Genomic DNA, 23274 nt, shown 5'->3' with positions numbered 1-23274 from the left:
TTCTAACCTTTTCCTTAGGCTTTGAAAAGGTACAGCCACTTGATGGTACGGCTGGGAATAGTTTCCAACAAAGATAAAATTTTATTCTTTCTTTCTTTTCTTCTTTTATATTATTTTCTTATGCACACACTGCACTTATAATTTATGCTATTTCACCACTGTTGCACACACTTCACATATAATTCTTTTATGTTCATCATTAGCACACAGAGCACTATAAATTACATTTTCCTACAAAACTTTTATAAATTAGTTACCTGTAAACCTAGCAAACTCTATATAGATAAATCAATTTGCTCCAAACCCTTATCCTGCAAACATTCAGCCAATGTGAGCTCCATTTGAATCCACCCCTGAATCTTTTTTGTGTTAGTTTTTAGACCAGATTGAAGATAAGCAGAAATACAAAATGATGAGCAACAGAACACAGCAAAGACCCTGGGAAAACCCTCCTTGAGGGAGAAAAACCCAGCCAAAATATATCTCTTATATATTGAATGAAAAAGAGCAGAAATCTGCTTACAACTTAGGCCAAACACAAGGCCAAGCTGATAAAATGAAAGATAGCACCTCTCCTAGATGCAAATATTCAGTCAAATATGATTTCTCCTTGATACAATATGGTGATCTGCTGCAAATGTACGAACTCCTTTTGAAGTGAGAATTGATTGTATGAATGAATTGATGATTAAATGAATGATCATCGCCTTGTATATACACAAAGCAAGGTGACCTTTTATTTGAGTCGGCCTCTTTTAGAAAATAAAAGAATAAAATTATTATTTATAACAAGGCCGACTTGCCTTGATATTTATTCATTTATCATTTATTGTTTTAAATTTGAGAGAAATATATCTCCCGCCACTATAACATTAACACTCCCTCTTAGCTAGGGAGATATCTTTCCAAATATCCATGTCATGGAGTCTCTCAACATGACACCCACAATGACTACACTCATTTGTGGAAAAGAGTTCATCACGGAGTCTCTCAATGTGATATCGTCATGGAGTCACTCAACATGACATCCACCATGGCTACTCCCATGTGTGGAAAAGAACATGTGTACAAGTGCCTATCACGGAGTCTCTCAATGTGATATCGTCATGGAGTCACTCAACATGACATCCACCATGGCTACTCCCATGTGTGGAAAAGAACATGTGTACAAGTGCCTATCACGGAGTCTCTCAACGTGATGTCATGGAGTCTCTCAACATGATGCCCACCATGGCTACTCCCATGTGTGGAAAACCACAAGTACAAAGGGTTCATCACGGAGTCTCTCAACGTGACCTTGTCATGGAGTCTCTCAACATGACGTCCACCATGGCTACTCCCATGTGTGGAAAGAATCACATCTTTGTCTCAAAGATGGACGAGGGCTTTCACCTCATATTTCTCCGTTTCAAAAAAATATGCATTATAGAAGAGCTCACTGATGCTGAGTCTCCTTCCCAGCAAGAGCGACATTCTCCACTACTCCAAGCTTGTCCCGGAAATGTGCAAACTTCACTCTGGAAAGAGGCTTGGTGAGAATATCAGCCGTCTAATTTTACTGTACTTAATGGATTGAATTTGCTATTCATCATGGTGATTCTTTATTGATATTCCTTGCATGGTTTGCATATGAATGTAGCATTTGTTTAAAAGAAAGAAAAAAATTCTAGCCACATTTGAGGGGTTGTTAAAAAATTGGCAACATAATACAACTAGTGGGCAAGGTAACTCCTAACTAAAATGCCAGCTAAGAAAACCATACTAACAAAAAAGAGCAGAAAAATACACTTGGATGCTGAAGTTATCTACAAAGCTAAATCTTAACAAATTACAATAATAAAGAAAAATATTATTAAGAAAAACAAAATAAAATCTATATACTTCAGAGTTCAACAATTTAATGCTTACCTAATACAAAAACCACATTAAGCTTCTTTTCCTCACATGAAACTCCATTCTCTGTCTGCAACAATAAACCTCATGCTCAATAACCTTGATATTTAATTTTGTTTCTTTAAATTTCATTGTATATAAAGCTTGTAATCCTTGATTAACTAGAACCTAGCTGTTGTTCAAAAAAAACTAGTGTATCTGAAAGGCTAGAACAATTTGTTCCAAGATTCTTAAAGGATTAACTACTACTTTACTTATAAAACATGTTCCTAATAACATTAACATGAATAAAACCTATTAAAATGAGGAGATAGTACCTTCTCTAGACGAGCTTCTGCTAAAGTAGTGGTCATGAAATTCAATACATTATATGTACCAAGTAACACCTGCAAGAGAAGTGCAAGAGTCAAAAGCACTATGAGATACAAATGGCAGTCCAATTAAAAACACAAATTTTCAGAACAAGAATTTTAGAAGACACAATAAGGCACCAGTAAAAATTGTAAAGCAGCTCCACCAGTTTCAGGGAAGTTTATCCAATCAATTAAAGAAGAAATATTGACAAATTATGGATCAAATATGCACATCAGTGAGTGCTAATTACATCTATGACCAGATTAGCAAGACCGCATAAGTCTTGCAGCTGCACAATGAGGTGCAGCAGTTTTATGATCAACAACCATAATTGATACAGAAGACTAACATATTCATCTGCTGCTCCACACCATGAACAAAATTATAAACATGTACTAAATAGTAGATTCTATAACTACAATAACAAAATAATAATTAGAGCAACAAGGATACTGATTAAATCCCTGCAAAGACTGCACAGTGTCATAGAAAACTTTCCAACTTAGCATTACAAGGTCTTACAGTTTTGTACTCAATAGCCTCAGCTGACATAGGAAGACGCATGTCCAATTACAATATTTATATTTACACACTGTAGCTAAGGAAGAGCATTAAAAGGCTCTTGACATATATACTGCTAACAGAGAAATTATCAGAACGATAAATAAACTATGTCCCACTGAGTTCCAGTCCCTTTTGTGGGTGACAGAAACATGGAATGGCCTAAAAGAGATGACTAGACATACCCATTGAAAGCCAGAAATGATATTTGAATAGAACAAGAACTTGGGGAAGGAAACAGGATCCCCAGTGACATATGCCCACTGAACATAGTAAATAAATAAGCACTCTGGAATAAAAATATCAGAGACTTCACATTTAGTCTCTAATCCAAATGCATAAGATCTGACGACAATTCCAGACACCAAATACATTCAATGAATATAAAGCCCCAACACCCGGAGTTCTAATTGCAGTGCAATAATAGTTTACCAGAAGACCATGGCAGAGATATGTCTGATGATAAGGTAGCATAGAAGCTTTTCAAATTTACCTAGAATCTGTATTGCTAATCTCTAGCATAAGCTACATTCAAATCAAGTAAAGGTGTTGATGACTTAGAATAACAAGGGTTTGAGAAACAACCTGGACCTGTTTTGCAGAATTGCTATTCTGGCTGAACAGTGCATTTCTTCCTAAGGTATCAATCAGGGTTTCCTTGTTTGCCTGCAAGCGATTTTACAGCTCTTTTCAAAATCAGTGCATATCCTGTACCAAAAAGCCTAGAATTTTGAAATTTTACAGATTTCGAGATGAAAATTCTTGTGTACAAATCTAATTTGCTTTAAGAAATCTAATAACATTATAATTTGTGTGTATCAATTGAATTAAGCAATTATTTTTTCTGGCAGATCAAATACTATAGGCTTTAAAGCCTTCAAATCTCATTGTGAATTGAACGAATGGGAAGTGAATGTAAACTAGGTCTTGAATAAATGCTAATCAGATACTAGAAAACCATACATTCTAATGTCCAGAAAGAATGCAAAGCAGGCAAATGCAGGAAAAGGTGTCTACTCCTAAAGGCAAAAAATAAAATAAACTTACAATCTTATGGCTCTACAAAATTTCAGGGAAGCAAATTAATGTCAGATCTTGTATATGGAACACCAAAGGCTGAGAAAAAAACTAATAACAACTAAAAATGAATGAATAAAAAAAACTTGTACAAATTCAAATCAAAAATTAAAACCTCACACAAATCTATTAACTTGTGTAATAGAATTAAAGCAAATGAAGGGTGGAATTTCTACATCTACTAAAACTATGAGAATAATAGAGAAGTTTTTTTCTCATTCTTGATGTAAAGCATTAATATTGCTATAAGAGAGGAACATTTGGATAGGGATTTGCTAGGGTTTCTGACATTCTCAGATAACTCTGTCATTTCACCCACAGACGGTGCTTCAGAGGTTGAAGAAGAGAGGTGCCATCTACCATACAAACAAGCTGTTCAGGGATTTTATGAACTTCAAAAATATTCCGTCAGCTGTGCAGCTGAAACACTCCAACAAACCTCTCTGAAATACATCAAATAGCCAATAAACAAGACAACACTACAAGATAAAAAAATGATTGCAAAGCAGTGGTGCCAAACCTCAGTTTATTGAAAACCAAAAGCTATGGCTAATTGTATTATGTAATTTGGAACCATGCTATTATCTATAAGTTCATGGGTGTCCATGATGCAGACACCTGCAAGTAATAGTCTTCAAAATACTATGTTCCAGCATTCTCCTGTAGCAAATACTCGAAACTAAACTATACAAACACAACAATGCATAAAAATGAAAAATTGTGTCTTAACTGATGCAACACTTCAGCTGAACATAGGAGTACATATTCCTCTCAAAAACAATAGCAGACATAAAGTTATAAGCGAGAAATAATGAATCACAAATGATAAAACTTACCAAAAGGAGAATACAAAAGACACATTTTATTAAAACAGAAATCATTTACAAAGCTCAAAGTCCTATTCTTCTATCTAGACCAAAACATTCCCAATTACAGTTTCCCCAGGCCTCAATGAGTCCAAACTTCTTTATCAACTAACAACTACAAACTATTGTCTTCAACTGCCTCCCTAAAGTTTTTAACCTGTTTTCATCATGTTAACAACCAGAAGTGACCTGTTTTCATTATGTGCTAGAAATAATGATTTTTTCATTGTTTAGCATAACAAACTCCTAAAACTACTAAACAATGAACCGAATTGTCCAAGGAGGTAAATGTCTTTTTACAGAAGATGCTCTACACCCTTCTTTTAAATTTGTGAATCTCCTAATTCAAAGCTAATTAATATGAAAACAAACTTCAGCAAGTTAAAACAATAAGAAATTTAATAACTAAGCTATTGCATTCTTTTTTGAGATGCCGGATTGCTTTTACTCCAAGCTGCTACAGCATCAAACATCCAGGTAAGAGTTTGGAATAGATAGTAAAACCATCCTTTTGTCTTGAAGAACCAAACAATGACGGTCCCTTCCACCAAATTAGATTCCTCTATAAATCATCACATTTTTTCTTTCACTGCTTCCATCTACTTGTACCATAAGTCATCCTCAACCAATTTTTCTTCCTCCTCTTTTTCCTGCTCCTTGAAGGCTTGGGGGTCCTTCTCTACTAAAAATCATCATGGCTCTTTCCATCACTCGTACCTCCTTTAGGTGCACTACACATAACCATTAAAGAAAAAACTCCCATGAGTTTCCTCATTCTCTGCATTATGCCATTGAGGTAAACAAAGTCATCTTTTATGAGGTGGCCTTCATTTCCTAGTTTAGTGTGATGTTCACAAGACAACTCCTTTTTACATTTTCCTCCTTAATTGCAATTTTTGTATAGCCCTCCTTTGTACCACAAATGAACATGTCTCTACTCTCTCACCCTATCACACTCATTTCTTCTCCAAGCAATAGATGATCCATTTTTTCTCTCTTTTCATTAATCATTTTCGAAACATTCCTCTAACTACTTACATTCTTCTAGCTTCTAGCATTCCTCTAGCTACTTTTGGTTGATGTATCCTCTAAAACCAATAGGACTTCATCACATATGGGGCTCCCAAATATCTCCACCTCTATTGCAGCTTCCTCTCTAATGTGGATTGCTTCCACTACTACAACATTTTGGGCCTCTTCTTGTGATAGGCTGCATTCCTCTTTCTTGCAATTTTAAACTCCTCTTCGTGCATTGTAATCTTCAATACCTTCCTCCTCTTTGGGGTAACACAACTCAATATCTTCATCCCACTCATCCTCTTTATATTCATCCATCTCTTTTCTCTATAACTCTTGGAATATCACATTAACGAGTCTTTGGTCCACTAATAATTTTGCCAATTCTTCAAGGCATTTAATCTTTCCTTGCTCTAACAATCCTATCCCTCAGCTAATCATTAACTCTACAACTTGCTCTTTGAATATAACTCTTTCTTACAAGGCAAGTACTTATCCTCACCATTGTTTTTCACCATCTCAGAACTCTTCAACACTTTTGTTGTAGATTTATTTTTCTTTGCCACCTTATTATTCTATGTCTCATACTCCTCCAACATGCAACATAACTCCTCCAGCATGCAAATAAATAACCATGGTATAATAAGAAAATATCAGCAGTATCTTGTATTTATAGACAAGAAGGTTTACATAAGTTTCCTCCCTTCTAGATGGACAATCTAGTGACCATATATCCACATTCTATGGCAATTCTTCATCCCTTCAACAAGTTTTCATGGAACAAGTTCTTCTTTTCACCATTAACTCCCTTCAAATAGCCACAGACCTCATATTAACTCATGCACAGTCACCAATTATTTGTTCCAAAGCAATAAAGTTCATACAAAAATGCTTCCTACTATCATAAAATCATCGCCTAACTATAGAGTATTAAAGCAGGAGCTTAAGATAGGCAATGCTGCGGTGCACTTGTCAAAATATGCACTCTTATTGATTATGGAATGTTTGTTATCATGACAATTATCTGCCTTCTTCACAATTCAATATTGCTCAAGTCCCATTAAAAACAATTCAGTATTTGTTTTCCTTGGTAATTCCATAAAATGACTCTCTCGCCATCTGTACTAGGGCATCCACTTCTTCAACAATATCAACTCACAACTAACAAAAATATAATATACAAACATCTTCTCACCTTTGCCAGCTCGATAGCCATGAGGTCCAGGATGGCATCAACCTCTCGACCTTCCTGTTGTGACGTTTTCACACATCGCCCCATTGCAAATGGGGACCCCTGTTTTGTTTTTTTTTGCTTTTTAGGGTTTGTTTTTTGGTCTTTTAGGGTTTTGTTAGTTAGCCTTTGCATTTTGAGTGCTGTCGGGGAGATCAATAGGATAGCAAGTCTGGCTTGAGTGATGTCCTGATCCTGAAGATTTGGCTAAGTTTGGAATGTCCTGATCCTGAATTTGACTAAGTCTGGAAACTGAAAAACCTCCAAAAACTAGATTTTGCAATATAACTCCTGGAGGTCTGAAACCACTCTCAAACATCCTGAAAGTATATATGGAATATAACTTAAAGTATAAGAATATCTTTCTTCCTTCTTATACTTAAATGTTATATTCCATAAAAATTATCCTGATAGAGAGTTCAAAAAGTCAAATTTCACTCCTGTCCTTCACTGAGGATCCAGAGCGAATTTCGCTCCTGTCCCTCTCCAAGGGACCAAGGCAAAGCGCTCCTGTCCCTCACCAAGGGACCAGGGCGAAAATACTTATTTGAGCCATTCCTGGCCTTGTTTTGGTTAAATTGAGACATCAAAAGCATGGTGAAGGACGAAATGAGCATGATAGAGCATCCAGACTTGACAATGAAATGATGAAGTTTTTTGCCTAGAAGGTCAAATTCGCTCCTGTCCCTCACTGAAGGACCAGAGCGCTTTTCTTTATATGCACAATTTTAGACCTTTTTTGGACATTAACTTTTATTCATAGCATGAAGTAAGGTGAAATCTTCCCTAGCAAAGGAAATTTGAGATGAAAATTGTAGTGATTTGGCCTTGAGGACAAACATCGCTCCTGTCCCTCACTGAAGGACCGAAGCTTGATTTTCAAATTTGCACTGTTCTTGCAGGATCAGGACAATTTTATGATTGGAAGAGATCAAGGAGGGCATGTTTTGTCCATTGAATATAATTTAAGCAGTCTACAAAGGAGTAAATCAACCCAAATGACAAAAAGTGCTCCCGTCCCTCACTGAAGGACCGTGCCACTTTTTCAAGTTTCTCCTATTTGTTTGATATTTTATGGCAAAACTTGACTTGGATGGGAAGGACGAAGGATGTTTTATGCCTTGGATGCAATTGAGAGATTTAAAGAACAAAAGGGTACGCCAAGATGTCAAAAGTGCTCCCGTCCCTCACTGAAGGACCGTCCCTCTTTTCTAAAAATACAAATTTCTTGCAAAGGCAAGGCAAGTTGCGTGATTGAAATGAATGAAAGAGGGCAAGATTCATCCATTGAAGATAATTTGGAAGACTAGCAAAGGACGAATTGGCTTAAAAATAAAAAATCGCTCCTGTCCCTCACTGAAGGACCAAAGCTTGAATTCCAAATTTGCATTATCCTTGCAAGATTTAAGTGATTTCGCGATTTGAAGAGGTCAAAAGAAGTATGTTTTGCCCGTTGAATATAACTTGAATGAGTCACCAAGGAGAAAATCAATCCAAGTTCCAGTAGGCGCTCCTGTCCCTCTCCCAGGGACCAAGGCGATTTTTAAAGGAAGCTCCTGTCCCTCACCAAGGGACCAGAGCGATTTTCTCACAAGACAAGTTTTTGGCAAAGGAAAAGCAAGTTTTACGTTTGACATGAATGAAGGAAGGCATAATAGACCCATTGAAGATAATTTTGAATGTTGGCAAAGCACAAGTGAGCCCATGATGGCCAAGACGCTCCTGTCCCTCACCCAGGGACCAGGGCGAAAAACACATCATCAAGTCTTTTCCTCCAAATTTGGATGAACCCAGGCCAAGGCACAAGATGGCGATGATATTTAAAGCGCTACAAGGAAGGACGAAGTTGCAAAGACCACAAGACTTGATAAAAATGGCTAAGGCGCTCTTGTCCTTCACTCAAGGACCAAGGCGATTTTCATGGAATCAACCATTCCCTTCCAAAACCATGTCAAGGCAAGGATATGCAAAGTCAAAAGTGTCTTTCGAAGGACGATGAACAAGGAATTGACTCCAAGAATTGACAATCTTGGGCACAAATGCAAAATTCGCTCCTGTCCCTCTCCCAGGGACCAAGGCGAGATTCTTAACAAAGTGATATTTTCATCATGCTTAGGCGCCAATATCCTTCAAATCGTATTAAATGCCAAATTCGCCAAATCCTTGAAATATTTTAATTAAATTTGCATTTAATAAATGTGCGTTAGTATTTAATAATTAATTTAAGCCTTTAAAAAATCGAAATTTTTAATTGTAAAGGCATTTTAAATTAATTATTATTAAATTAAATTTAAAAAGAGAGCGCTTGGGATATTATTTTAATATTTTATAAAGATCGGCCTCTCCTTTTATTAAATTTTAATTATTTTTGGCCTGTTTTCCAAGTCGGCCTATGGAGAGATGTAGAAGGTGAGCGCTCTATATATTGGAGGTGTTGTTTCACAATTCAAATCATTCAATCATCCTTTCAAGTGCGAAATTGGAGAGCAATTTGAGGAGCGAAATCCAGAGGAGTGGAGTGAATTTCTACTAAGTGTGGAAGAAGCTAGTGGAGGGCGAAATTCATCTTGAAAGCTATTGGAAAGGCATATTTCTTGCTAGTTTGGAGGATAATTTCCAGATTTTTGAAGACATTTGAAGGCGAATTTCCAGATCTTGAAGAAGCTAGTGGAAGATGGAGTTCTTTTCCAAGCTAAAGGGGGCACATTTTGCTAAAGGGAGTCTTGATCTACATTTTGCCTAGAGAATTCTCCTATTTTTGCATCATTTTTTAGAATTAATTCTCAAGTGAAGGTATGGCGTAATCACCTTGGCACCATTTTTGAAGATTTAAATTTTGCTTTGAAAATCCTAAATTAGGAAATGATAACTCAAGATTTATCATGAAGTTTCCTAATTAAAATCTTGAATCTTCCTTTTAAAGTTTAATTTTTAGATTTCAAGATATATTACTAATTTTGAAATGTTGTGTAGGTATCAAGATGGCAACTCCAAGCTCGAAAGATCTACAAGTCGGAAGACTCTCCTCAAGGAAAATCAAGCCAGATCAAGGACGATCAAGCAAGGACAAGGACAACCTTCTTCGATCCAGCCTAGTATCAACAAGGGCGACCTCCTCCAGCCTAGCATCGACAAGGACGGCCTTCTTTGGACTACGTCATCAAGGGTGACCTTCTCCAATCCAGTATTCCAAGGCGAGGTACATCATCATCCTGCACATCAAGGACACAAGAAGTCAGAAGCAAAGGGTTCGTTGAAGAAGCAGATAGTTCCAGATGAATTAATTAAAGCTAGCTTCTCAAAAACATCAAGTTGAATATTTACCAAGTTACAAGTGTCAGACGAGGTGGCGTCCTAGTCATCACTTCTCCAAACAGTGTGGTCCACCTCAGCATTTCCAAATTCAATGTACCTAACTCATGGAAGGTGGAACAAACTCCGATGTACCTACCCCAGTTATCCATTGGTGGAATTTTCTAGAGAGAACATGTGTCCAAGCAATACAATTTTATCATTGGTCAAGCATTAAATGTTATGTAATGGTTGTAACAAACCCTAATTAGGGTTTTCATTGTTGAATCTTGGCCATTGATCTCGAATTGATCTAAGCCATCGAATTGTATTGAGGGCACTATATAAACCCCGACTCTTCATTTTGTAAAGGCATTAGATAGATAGGAGATAAGAGTTAGAAGATAGTTAATAGCAATTAAAGTAGAGTAGAGAGAGAAGGCAAAGATTGTTGCCAAGATGTTGTAAAAGACTTGTAACTTCATTGAAGAAATGGTGAAATTTATGGGTCGATTCGACAATTTGCATGGTCTCTATACTTCTCATATTTGATTTCATGTTATTAGATGAGTGGAAGAAATGTGCTTGATTGATGGTGGAATTCGTATATCCATACTACTAGCAGTTTGTTGATTGCAAACTTGCCTTGTGTAGTCAACTGGAATCATTCAGCTTAAGCTTAACTTCAATTGTCACCTCTTCATCGATATGCATCAACCTGATGGTGTCTATGCTTGCAATGATGATTTGAACATCATAAAGCTTTCCTTCGAAGATCGCACTAGCCTTGTGGAGATGGTCCTGCGATGTCAAAACAAGACCTAGTTAGAATTTCATCAAAGATCATTCATTGCTCTTACATTCTTAGTGTTAGGATTAGATCCTTTCCTCGCCCTCATCTTTTTTCCTTTTTTCAAATCTAAGCTAGTAAGAGCCTGTGTTCCAGCAATATTCAAAGCAGATCAGAAGTTCAGGCATCAAATGTAAGTCCCCTTGTGATTCCAGCAAATCACATCATACCACAGAGAGCTTATCCACACGTAGAGACCCTACATACAAGAACCTTGGAGTCATCCTGATTGATCCTTTTTTGCGATATCTTCAGCAATCAGAGGCTTTATTCAAGAGAGGATAAGGTACCCTTGGGTATTTTATTCTGTGTTTGATTGTGTACAAAATACACGTCAACACTTCCCAAGGCCCAAACAGAATCTAAATATGAAAAGCCTAAGGAAGCAAGTAAATAGCAAGAGAATTGACTACCACTTCTATTCAACAAACATCTTAAACATCCCTAGCGTCCAACTCTTGGCAATCTCTATGCGAACCTTTACACATGCATTATGTGCCTTCAAGTCAAATCTTGTACCATTCCCATGGAAACCTAGCTTCAAATGGTGGGGGCTACTAATCAAATGCACCAAAGTCCAATGTTAGAGGAAGGCATCAAACAAGACTCCACACTTAGGTCAAGGACTGTGCATTGTTGCTGTGGCTACTCATCATTGCATCGACAACTGCACTATGAACAATCTAAAACTCTTCTCAAGAATCCTCTACTCCCAACATCTTAAGATGCTCTGATACCAAATTGATACAAACACCTTCAAGCACCTAAAGTCATGGTCTTCAAACTACTGTATTCTAGCACTCCCCTGTAGCTAAGCACACCATACTAAACTAAAAACACAAGAGAGTATAAAAATGGAAAATCACATCTTAACTGATGCAATGCCACAGTTGAACATAGGAGTACATATTCCTCTCAAAAACAATAGCAAACAAATAAAGCTATAAGCAAGGAATACTGAAAAACAAAATGATAAAATTTAAAACCAGGAGGAGAATACAAAAGACACATTCTATTAACACAAAGAATATTAACAAAGCTCAAAGTCCTTCTATTCTTCTCTCTAGACCTATATATTCCTAATTATAACCTCCCCAGGCCTCAACGAGTCCAAACTTCTATATCAACTAAAAACTATGAACTATTAACTTCAACTACCTACCTAAATGTTTTGACCGGTTCCAACACATTAACAACTAGAAGTGATATTTGCACTGTTAAACTCAATTGATTTGGAATGATTAGACAAAATCACTATTTCTAGCATAAAAAACTCCTAAAATTACTAAGCAGTGGACCAAATTGTCAGAGAGAGAGTAAATGCCTTTTTATGAAAGATGCCTTACATCAGTCTAGATCATTATCAGATTTACTGACAAATGGGCAAGACAAGTGTAGCAACATGAAGATGATTCTAAGACCATATTATTTAGCAACAAGTACTTTATAGCACTCTCCCATGTGGCGGATAAGATCCTTGCATTTGAAGAAAGACCTTACTTTTACAATCATGCAGGACCATTCTTAAAGCCATGGCACTAAGGGCTTGATCTCACAAAAAAATTCCACTATGATCCATTCATGAAAATTCCTTTTCAATTTTGAAGGGCGGACTTATTTCAGATGATTGGACATGTGCTTGGATTTATTTGAGAGCTTGTAGAATTGCCAAAGAAAAAATTAAATTAGTGATCTATGCTCAAAACTGTCTTGTCATGGACCTTATGGAGCCATTTATTAAGCCCTATGAAAAACTAAATAGGTGACTTCATCTAGAAGCAAGCCCTCAACTACAAACCTATCTTATTTGGTTGTCACATTCCAACAGATGTGAATAAAGCTATAAACCCTACAAAAAAATAAGAATGAAAATTTTGCTGCTCCTGTCACTAAAGAAATGCTCCCCAACAAGGATATTGTTTTATCTTGATCAAAAATACAACAAGTTGATGCCATGGAAGGATGCCAATAGATTTGAGAGACTTACAAAGTTCACAAAAGATTTTCAAACAAGTATGATATAGAAGTTAAAGAGCTCAACCTGAAGAAAAGCCTAACCAACTAGCGAAATCTTGATGGTAGAACTCTCTTGGGTAAGTCAATCTTGTGGAAGCAATGACTCTCAAAAGATGCCTTAAGGCCCAGGCCAAGAAATCTATGAAGAAAATATTACCTCTTTCACTTCAATTGATTATAAAATTCAACAAAGAATGTAGGATGTTTGAAAATTTCAGATAATTTCTCTTCTTGTGAAGAACTTGGGCATTCTTATCTCTATCACTAACTTAAGAAGAAATGGGAGAGAGGTGGTAAACGAATTTAAAACCCATAAATTGTTGACCTTGGCAAGACAAATTACTTGTGTTAGTTATTATGTTTATCTTGTGAGCTTTACCTATCTTTAGTTTTCTTGTGCTTGATACCTAAAGATGCCAAAAGAATACAAACAACTCTTGTGGCTAGCAATGTAGAGAACATTGGGGATGCGAAGGTGAGGGATGGATATGAGCGAGGGCATTGGGGATGCGAAGGTGAAGGATGGATATGAACCCATTCCGTTCATGCGGTGGCCTCCAGAGTGTAACAAGGATGAGAGGAGGGTGGAAGCTCTAATTGGGTGGGATACAATTAAGAACTGCATTCGAAATAGGGAGGCTCAACAGGCGCTAGCGGGTACGATGATGGATGAAGCGGCAAATGCAGATGGTCGTAGGCGTTCCATGCGGGTGCGGAGGTCTTAGGTTGGCAAGGTGGTTTCGCCATGCGGGAAGGCTCGGCGGACAAGGTAAGAAATTTGACGAGGTTTGTGGTTGTGCAAGGCAACTTTTTTGGTTTTCTTGATTGGGGTACATGGTTATGGGCTTTCACAATCTATGTACGAGGGTTTTTTGATGAAAATGATTTTGTACAAGGGTGGGTTGGGTGGTAATGTGTTTTGTTGTATCCTGGCGGGCTAGTATCTAGGGGGAGGATTTTTCTACTTCTGCCATGCACTGGTGATGAATGTAATGGCACTTCGGCCCTGGGTATCGGGTGTGGTTTGATAGGGGTGTAATTAATTGATGCTCGATAGTAGTTGTTGGATATGGGCAGTTTTGGATCGTTATTGGCCCGATTTTGGCTGCCATTGTTTTTGTAAACTTTTCATAATAATATTAATAAAATATCTTGCTATTACAAATCAAAAAAAAAAGGCCTTACGGAATTGCAAGCATAACACCTGAAGATCACGAATTTCAAGTACAAATTGTGCAAGACCTAGGTGGATAATTAAGGCAAGGGAACTCAAAATTTGTCTAAGTCTAGAGTCAACCCACTCATTCAATCAAGGGGCGTAAGTTGTACATTAGTGTCAAACCCTATCTCAAGAATTTTTATTCAAAAAATTGTCTTAAGTATGGCTTCAAAGGGGCTCCATCTTACATTTGTGCATAGTTCTACCTCATGTGCGCTCCATCTCACATTGTGCAACTCACCTCATTTGCGCCCTTGCACCTTTAGTTGTGCAAGTCAACCTTCAATACGCACTCTATGCTTGTGCAATCCTAACCCTCAAATGCGCCCCACTTCCTTTGTACTTCGTGTTGCAAATAAAAAATTGGTTAAGTATTGTCCCAAGGAGGGGAGGTCTTTCACCATGTTTGTGCAAGCTAAGGTCTGAAGTCCGCCCAAGGGAGGATTTGTGCAATCAAACCCCTTAAATGCACCCTTGCATTGACTTGTGCACACGGCTACCTTATTTGTGCCCCATCTTCCTTGTGCATGCCTATGTGTCAAATGCACTTCATCTTGCTTTTGTACAAGATAACCCCTAGAACCCACTTCTAGCTTGTGCAAACAAGGTCTTCAAATGTGCTCCCCTTTTGCGCAAACACACATCTCTTATGTGCTCAACATTCTCCTTGGTTTGTGCAAACCACCCTTTAAATCCCGCCCTACACCATACCTATGCATGCCACCTAATGAGACCCGCTCTGCCTTTTTTTTGTGCAGAGCAGACCTTGAATCCCGCTCCTATATTGTGTATGGACATGAGTAAAATGTGCCACACCAAATTATGCACAACAATCTCCCTCATGCACCCATCAAGGGGGAGTTGTGCAAGGCAACCTATAAATTCTGCCTTGCACACTCAGTGCAAATCAGACCCTGAATCCCACCCACATGCACTCTTATGCACACACAGCTAACAAATGCGCTAGGAGTGAGAATCAGCCCTTGCAAGTTAAAACTCAGCCCTATAGACAAATCAGACCCAAAGGCATGGGAATTAGACTTCAAACATACTCAGACCTAATTCGCCTTTACAATGCAGAGCAAAGGTAATTGGTGAAGAATGTGTTTTGAAGGGGAACTTGACCCCTATTTTTATGTGTCCAATTCACAAAATCTCTTGCTCAGTCGGCTTGATCATGAAAAGGAGGTGAAAACAAATCAAAGTGTGCATATGGCCGACTTGTTTTGTACAAGCATAGTCCTAAAACCTGCTCACTTTTTCTTTATGCATACAAGCCCTTAAAACCCACTCAGCCAATCAGGGAGACAGGTTGGCCTGCTATAGGGAGGATCAAGCATTTATGTTCCTGGATCAGCCTAATAAGGATTATGAATTCAAAACCGAAATGAACCATATAAAGCTAAGATCAAACTTGCTAATTTGAACATCAATTGGCATAGATCAGGACAAATAGGGAGCAAAAATCAGACATGTAGGTGAATTACAGTAGGTAGAGGAGTGTGAACTTATCAAGTATGAGGTGCAATCAATAAATTCACAAGTGCAGATCTGAATGAATTAAGAGAATGTGAACTTGAGGATGGAAGGAAATCAGACTTAAGGGATAAATTTGTTTCACAAATTTTAATTTTATGCAATGTTATTGACATAGCTCATATTCTCTTTCTTTTTCCAGCTTACAAGGACTTCACTACAAAGCAAGAACACCTCAACCAAGCAAGTGGAGTGATCAACATCATGATAAAGGATACCTCAACGATGCAAAAGTCAACATCAAGTTTTGATGCAAGGATGGAAACTTAAGGCATTGCAATTCCAAGGATACAACTACAAGGAGAGGTTTCTCTACAATATCAGGATTCAAGACATTTACAAAGGCATGATAAAGAACATCTGAAACATCAACTCTACTAAGGCGTGCAAGATGAGCATTAAGGCTTCAAGCGAAGGAGGAGATCACATATACACCTCACACTTTCAACATTAATCTACATCAGCACCATCATTATCATCAAGATTCAAGATGACAACATGAGTAGGATGAAAAAACCTACAACTCCAAGGATGCAACCACTACATGAAGATTTCTCTACAAGTTCAAGAACTTCAAGATGAGGATTCAACAAGGAAAAACATACGACTATCTTGAATTTCCTTCAAAAATCTAAAAATAAGGGTCAGTACAAGGAGGTAATCCCGATTTAGGGCCAGTGCAACATGCAGATACCCCACATCAAGGCAAGGAATTCAAGTCTAAGGCGAGGATCAATGCAAGGTTCAAGGTGAAATGCTACACAAGGAGGTAGATTCCCGAATGTCAAGAAGGTGAAATGCAAGCGTGATCAAGTCCGATAGTTTCAAAAGAGTTAATCAAAGTTAGATACTTGATCACCCAAAGATGATGCAATTTGGGAATATGTCCCGTGATCATCACACTTGGCTTGGATAATGTTGAGTATTAAGAGATATTACTCAAGATGGAATGCTTCTTTGTGATGATTTACAAGATATGCATGATGAGTTGGCACCTAGTCGCATTCAATCAATCAAAAGGTTCCAAGCCAACATGTCCAAGCATGATGAGTTGGTGCCTAGTCACATTCAATCAATCACAAGATTCCAGGTCAGCATGTTCAAGTACATTAAACCTAACTCATCCAGTGGAGGAGCAAGTGACACATGGCACTACATCGAAGATTGTTCCACATAACCTCATTTTTCATTGGTTCAAATTCAAAGGACATGTGTCCTAAGTGATGTAATTTTCCCATAGGTCAAAAGAAGTGAGTTATAACTAACCCTAATTAGGGTTTTATCTTGTAATCTCGGCCATTGATCTTGAATCAATCTGAACCATTCATTGTAAATTGAGACCTCTATATAAGGCTTGGTCCTCTCATTTGAAAAGGTTAATGGACAATAGACAGTTAGTAGACAATTGATAGCTAGAGTAGAGTAGGAGGAAAAGAGATTGTTACCAAGGCTTGATGTAATAAACATACTACTTTCATTGAAGATATGGTGGATTTTGTGTGTTATTTCAACATGTGGCATGCTCTCTACTTCTCAAGATTTAGATGTCGATTAGTTGAATGGAAGATTTTATTGTTGACGAATGGTGAAGCCTAATGTTCATACTGTTGATTGTAACTAGGGTTATATGGGTTCGGATTGCCTTAAGGCAACATCCGAACCCCCTTTAGGACCGGGTCCTATCCTAGGGTAACGTGACCCTATCTTATGCACAATCCAATACCACGCTATGCAAAATACACACCATTTAATTATTGGCGCCAAAAAAAAACCAAGGAGGCCGACTTGCATTTCAAGGAGTAAAAGATGTATATAAATAAGTGACAATTTGCAAGTCAACACACATTCATTCATCTTTCACATATGCGAATGAGAAAACAGCTCTGCTCATCAAGTGCGAATTAATAAGGAAGAAGGCGAATTTATCCAGACTTATGCGAATTTGTACAAGATGACCTAGGTGGTGTTGTGCAACTTGAAGGACATAGAAAGAGCAGATCTGCTACACAAATAGATCAGATCTGATAGAAGAGCTAAGTATTGTAATTGTGCATTTTAAGAGGAGAATATATAATCTGACCTGTGGGTCTTTCATGCTGGGATTTTCCTCATTAGAGGTTTTCCCAGGGTATGCTTGTTGTCTACTGTTTTATTTCTTATTCATGTTGACTTATTAAATACTGCAAATCTGATTACAATCTAGGGCATATTTAATTTATGTTGATCTAATAAAATACTGCAAATCTGATTACAAACTAGGGCATAATTAATTATCTAAATCTGATTAACATACCTAAGGTTTAAAATCTACACATACCATTGGAATTTGTTGATTGCAAGTTGCAATGTATGGTTAGATTGAACTAATCTAAAAGCTTAACTTCAATTGCTCTATGCTCATTGTTCATGATGTTGGTGTGCATAAGTGATATGAAAACCATTCGCTTATCCTTAGGGCATTGCACCATCTTTTTGTAGTTGTTTCCTGATGGTAAAGCAAAGCTTGGTATGGTTTCATCAAGTCAACAATCATTTCTTACATTGTTAAGATTAGCATAAACTCTCTAAACCCTTTATCCTTTTGTATTTTATTTATAAAGTCAATTAGTTCCACAAACCAATCATGTTCATAGCATAAGTCCCTTTGTGATTACCAACATTATCACATCAAACACTGAGTCTATCTAGATCATCAAAGTCAATTGTTCACATTGTAAACCTTGGCATTCTCATTCGATCATATTCATTAGCATATGAGGTTTCTTTATTCAAGAGAGGATAGAATGCTTAGTATTTTATTCTGTGTTCGAGGTGCCCTAAAAAACACATCAACAAAACCCTTGCAAGAAATACCCAAAAAGAATACTTCAATCTGCACTTAGAACACAATGAAGATTCTCATTTTTCCCTGAAACCTGTATCCAAAGCTTCAAATAAATCACCACCAATGAAGCACCAACATAGACTCTAAAAGAATATATCAGCAAATCAATCTAGGAAGATCTTTCACCACCATGACATCCTTTAAGAGGGTTTTCGTCCTCAAGAAGTTTCTTGGAGAAAATCCAACATCCTGTTATCATCAATCTTCAGCATATGAAAATGAGCTGAAAAATACCCTTTTATAAGCCTCCAAAACCCAATGCCTCTTTTTGGAGAATAATATTTTATTTAACAAAATATTCCCTCACATTACTTGGGTGCCCACTCCAAAAAGGGTCAAAGTCACTTTTAATTTTTAAATATACACTCAAGCATAATATAAAGTTAAAACATCATAACTTAAGCATTTATTTAAAATAAACCACCTAACTAGTGGGAAGCATCATTGATGCATCAACTACTGAAACTGAGTGTGTCAAAGTAATACTGATGCGAAGGGATGACGTCAATGCAGAAACAATGACTTTCTAAAAATAGCCATGGGCTCCAAGAAATGTCGAGCACAAGCCGTGTGTCTGAAAATGCTTCTAAAAGCAACACTGTGAATCTCACTGACAACACAACTCAATGCCTTAAAGAGAAATGCCAAAATAACTGAACTGCAATGGCTCCGAGAACTGTGGAGTTCTCTAACCAACCACATTAGCCTATGAGAACTTGAGGAATAAGCTAACAGTCACCAAGCTAACTAGGCTTAGAGAGGGGCATTACAGTATCCTTTTTGCTCTACATGTCTCCCAATTGAGCTTGTTGTGGAAATCAGGGCCAAGATACTTATAATCATTAACCACTTGCAAGGGGCCGCCCTCAAAGACAAATTCCATATGAACCTTCTTTCTCTTCAACGTAAAGATCGTGACTTTTGTTTTGTCGATGTTCACCTACACCCCCACCTCTTGACAAAACAATTCTAGAGCTTTCAAGTGTTCCCTCAAATCACGTGATTTTTTCCCATTAAAATACGATAATGTGCATATAGAAGCAACTTTGTCTATCCACTCCTCTAATTTGTCAATGTAGAACCCAAATAGTGTAGGAGATAATGGGCAACCTTGCTTGACCCCAATGTCACTTCCAAAACATTCTAATAATCCTTGCTTGGTCCTAATTTTGGCCCACCTATGAACAGCAGTCCTATATTTTTTTGGAATTCCTAATTCTTCCATTCTACTCCAAAATTTACTTCTAGTACAATGTCAAATGCTTTCTTGAAGAAAACAAAGTAGCAAAAGACCTCTCCTCCCTGTTTATCCCAAACCTTGTCAATCAAGTGTCCAAGCATAATGCAACGATCAATGGTAGAGTGCTTTGGCCTAAAGCCTGCTTGCTCTTTTGCCCACTTTCTCTCCTTCTCTGCTCAAATACCGATTCTTCTTTCTATCATGCTTTCAAGAAGTTTTCCAAAGAGAAGATTGACCATTATAGTGCAGTAGTTTGAAGGGTTGTTGAAGTCACTACTTTTAAATAAAGTAATGATGACACTAGTCATCCAACTTGTTGGAAAACCATTTTGAATGACCCCATCAAACATTCTTTTGATGTGCGGTGTGAGGACTTCAATGCCCTAGGTGATCTATGTCTCATGCTTTACCCGCTGAAAGCTTTATAATTCCTTCTTTGATGTCTTTCAAAGAGAAGCATTTAGCCCTTGAATGATTATTGGAGGAATGTCTTTATCCTGCACTATTACACAACTATTTTGCATATTCTAGCCATTGAGGATCTGTGATATTATTCTTTTTATTTGTATTTTTTTGTTGCAATTCTTTCGAGAAGCCTCTTGGGTTGTGCCTCGAATGAAAAATCAACTCAATCCTTCTTGTTTGCATATATTCCTCTTTTTCAGTCTTATTAGCTTTGCATATTCCCTTTTATTACCATTCTCACAGAATGGTAAGCTATAGTTGATGGGTTTTGATACCAGAGTCTGAGATATAACTTGACAACTGGACCTCCAGATAACTGAATAGTTCACACTCTAATGATAATTAGAATTAATATTTTTTTTAAAGCTATTGATAAACCATAACTGTTTAAACTTGATTCTCGGTGAAAAGCGTTGCCATGTTTAGCTCAATACCCGACACAAAAACTGAAAAATGGACAAGCTCGTGACATCATAGTAGCTCCGCTTCTTAAGAACTGCTACCTAAAATAAAACTAAAAAAGAACGAAAATAAACTAGCCTAGAACTCAACGAGATAATGGGATACGTTCAAGGGCAAACCATGTTTATAAATCTTAAAAATTTATTGCCAGCTTATCACACCCCAAATTGCAGGCAACGTATAACCTCGTCCAAGATTTTCCAAGGAAAAAAGCATATTCCATATAATAACTAACTATAAAGACTTCTACGCATGGATTCTCATATGAATCACATCTTCTACCGAAGCTGGGCCTGTGGCAACCCAATTTCAACATAAAAACTGTTGCCCTGGATGCATATAATCAATGGTACTTTGCTTGTAGATCAAACCCACATGCCCAAATCAAATAGATGCCCAAAATAAGGTCAAACAACAGCCCAACTCAACTGGCAGCGGCTATTCTGGCTCTAAAACGGACCTTTCGTACAACGTGATAGCGACGTGTTAGTCAATCACAGTCGTATAGCTACGTGTTAGTCAATCACAGTCGTTTATTGCAAAATCGACAGTGTAAAATTAGTCAATCCCTACTGTCATTTTAGAGCCAGAATAGACACGTCCAACTCAACTCCCACCCAAATAAATAAATTAAATTAAATTAAATTAATGTCCCACACATTAATTTGAGCAATAGTTTCCAGAAATTTAAATGGATGATTTTTTGATAAGCATTAACTTTATGAAATTTCTACCTTGGATACTTTGGTGAAAAAGAAATAATATCATTATCTGTGACGTGCTCTTTGTAAAATTGAACTTGTCTCTCTGTAACTCTTGGAAGTTTCAAACGAGAACCGTTATCTAGGTGAACAAAATTTAACTTGTTTTCAAAACAAACAAGAAGATGCACGATCAGTGTACCGGAAAATTCTAGTCTGTTAAACACTTAAGTGGAATGTAATACTGAGACTTCAAATCTGAAATACCCACTAATTGATACTGAATTTTAATAATAGATTTTAACGAAAACGAAAAATATCCGCAACATGCTAGAGTGCATTAACAACTAGATAATGTTCAATTTTGTATTCAATATACATGTAAGAGGTTTATGTTATACATAAGCTAACAGACCTGAGGAAAATGAAGAAATTGCTATAAATTGTTTCACCTGATGCCCGAATAGTGTCGTTGATGATATGGATTTAACTGTGTCGGAAGAAGAAGACTGACGAAGAAGAATGACTGACAATCTTTTCAGGGGTCGCCATATGCCCATGATCTTCTCTGCTCGTACTAGATTTAAATTTGGTCAACCACGGTAGACTTGGGAAGAAGTGGCTCGAATGACCGCAACAATCTGAACCAATACCGTGCATAAGAAATTGTTAGATTTTTTTTATTTAAATTAAGCAATATGCTGGCACTTGAACTTTTAGAGATGTAATGGTGTATTAAAAGGAATCTATAGAATTTATAAATTTTATTGAATAATATATTTTTTATTTTTAATTATTATAATTTTTTTTTAATTAGTATTTGTGTTGAAAGGAGGTGTAATGGTTAAGTTAGTTTTACTTATTCAATTGTCTTTCAAATTTGATAAAAGATTTATAGTAAAAATTTGATACAATTTTAGAAGTGTTTGTTGCCTTGCCCATTGCAACATAAAGCCCAAATAATATTTTTCCCTCATCATCTCTTATAAACATATTTTTTTACTGTGTATGCTAAATGAGATTTGCAAATGTTTTCAACCTTTAGCTTTATTTTTGTCCTTCATATGCATAGATGTCTCTATATATACATTGTATGTATCGATATATACTTGTTTGTATTTATATATCTACATGTTTGTATATATATGTATACCTACAAACAAGTGAGATGGGAAGTAAATATTGTAATACTCTAAAAATGGTCATCTAAACCATGAGCCCCTAATCTCGACAACATCACCAAGGTCCTAACCAAAGGCAATTAAATCAATCTTGAGCACATAATTAATTCTTTAATCATCAAATGTTACATGGCAAAATCAATCACTCAATATTAATTAAATATTTATTTAATTAATATATGATTCCAAGTAAATCATTTTAAACAATTATCTTATTTATTTTAATTAAATATCTTTTGCATATTTAATTAAATTAATTAATTTGTCATAAATCTTCAAAAAAGGAAACAAATCAAGAAAGGGGAATTAATTCAATTAAATAAATCAAATGAGCACAAATCTTCAAAAATGGAAATAAATCAAAAAAAGGAATTAATTGACCAAAAAAAAAGAATTAAAATTTGAGAAAAGAAATCAATTGGAAACGATC

The 23274-nt window shown here is 36.7% G+C and overlaps 1 protein-coding gene across 4 annotated transcripts in view; it reads right to left on the bottom strand.

Annotated features, from left to right (window-relative positions):
- Nucleotides 1–22338, bottom strand: part of LOC131042101 (UMP-CMP kinase 3) — a 61909-nt gene extending 39571 nt beyond the window's left edge. Inside the window, exons 1-4 of one of the 4 annotated variants that reach the window (XM_057975423.2) lie at nucleotides 22116–22338; nucleotides 3400–3474; nucleotides 2211–2279; nucleotides 1909–1963 (exon numbers count right to left, since the gene is read on the bottom strand). In XM_057975423.2, the coding sequence (XP_057831406.1) occupies nucleotides 1909–1963; nucleotides 2211–2279; nucleotides 3400–3474; nucleotides 22116–22223 (307 nt within the window). In that variant the 5' untranslated portion in view covers nucleotides 22224–22338. Of the gene's footprint in view, nucleotides 1–1908; nucleotides 1964–2210; nucleotides 2280–3393; nucleotides 3517–22115 lie in introns of all 4 variants that reach the window. The other 3 variants (XM_057975416.2, XM_057975438.2, XM_057975429.2) reach the window with 3 other exon arrangements.
- Nucleotides 22339–23274: the final 936 nt, after the last annotated feature.

The sequence above is a fragment of the Cryptomeria japonica genome, chromosome 5 (genome assembly GCF_030272615.1).
Source record: "Cryptomeria japonica chromosome 5, Sugi_1.0, whole genome shotgun sequence".
Taxonomy (NCBI): Eukaryota; Viridiplantae; Streptophyta; class Pinopsida; order Cupressales; family Cupressaceae; genus Cryptomeria; species Cryptomeria japonica.
This window is presented reverse-complemented; position numbering and strand designations above follow the sequence as displayed.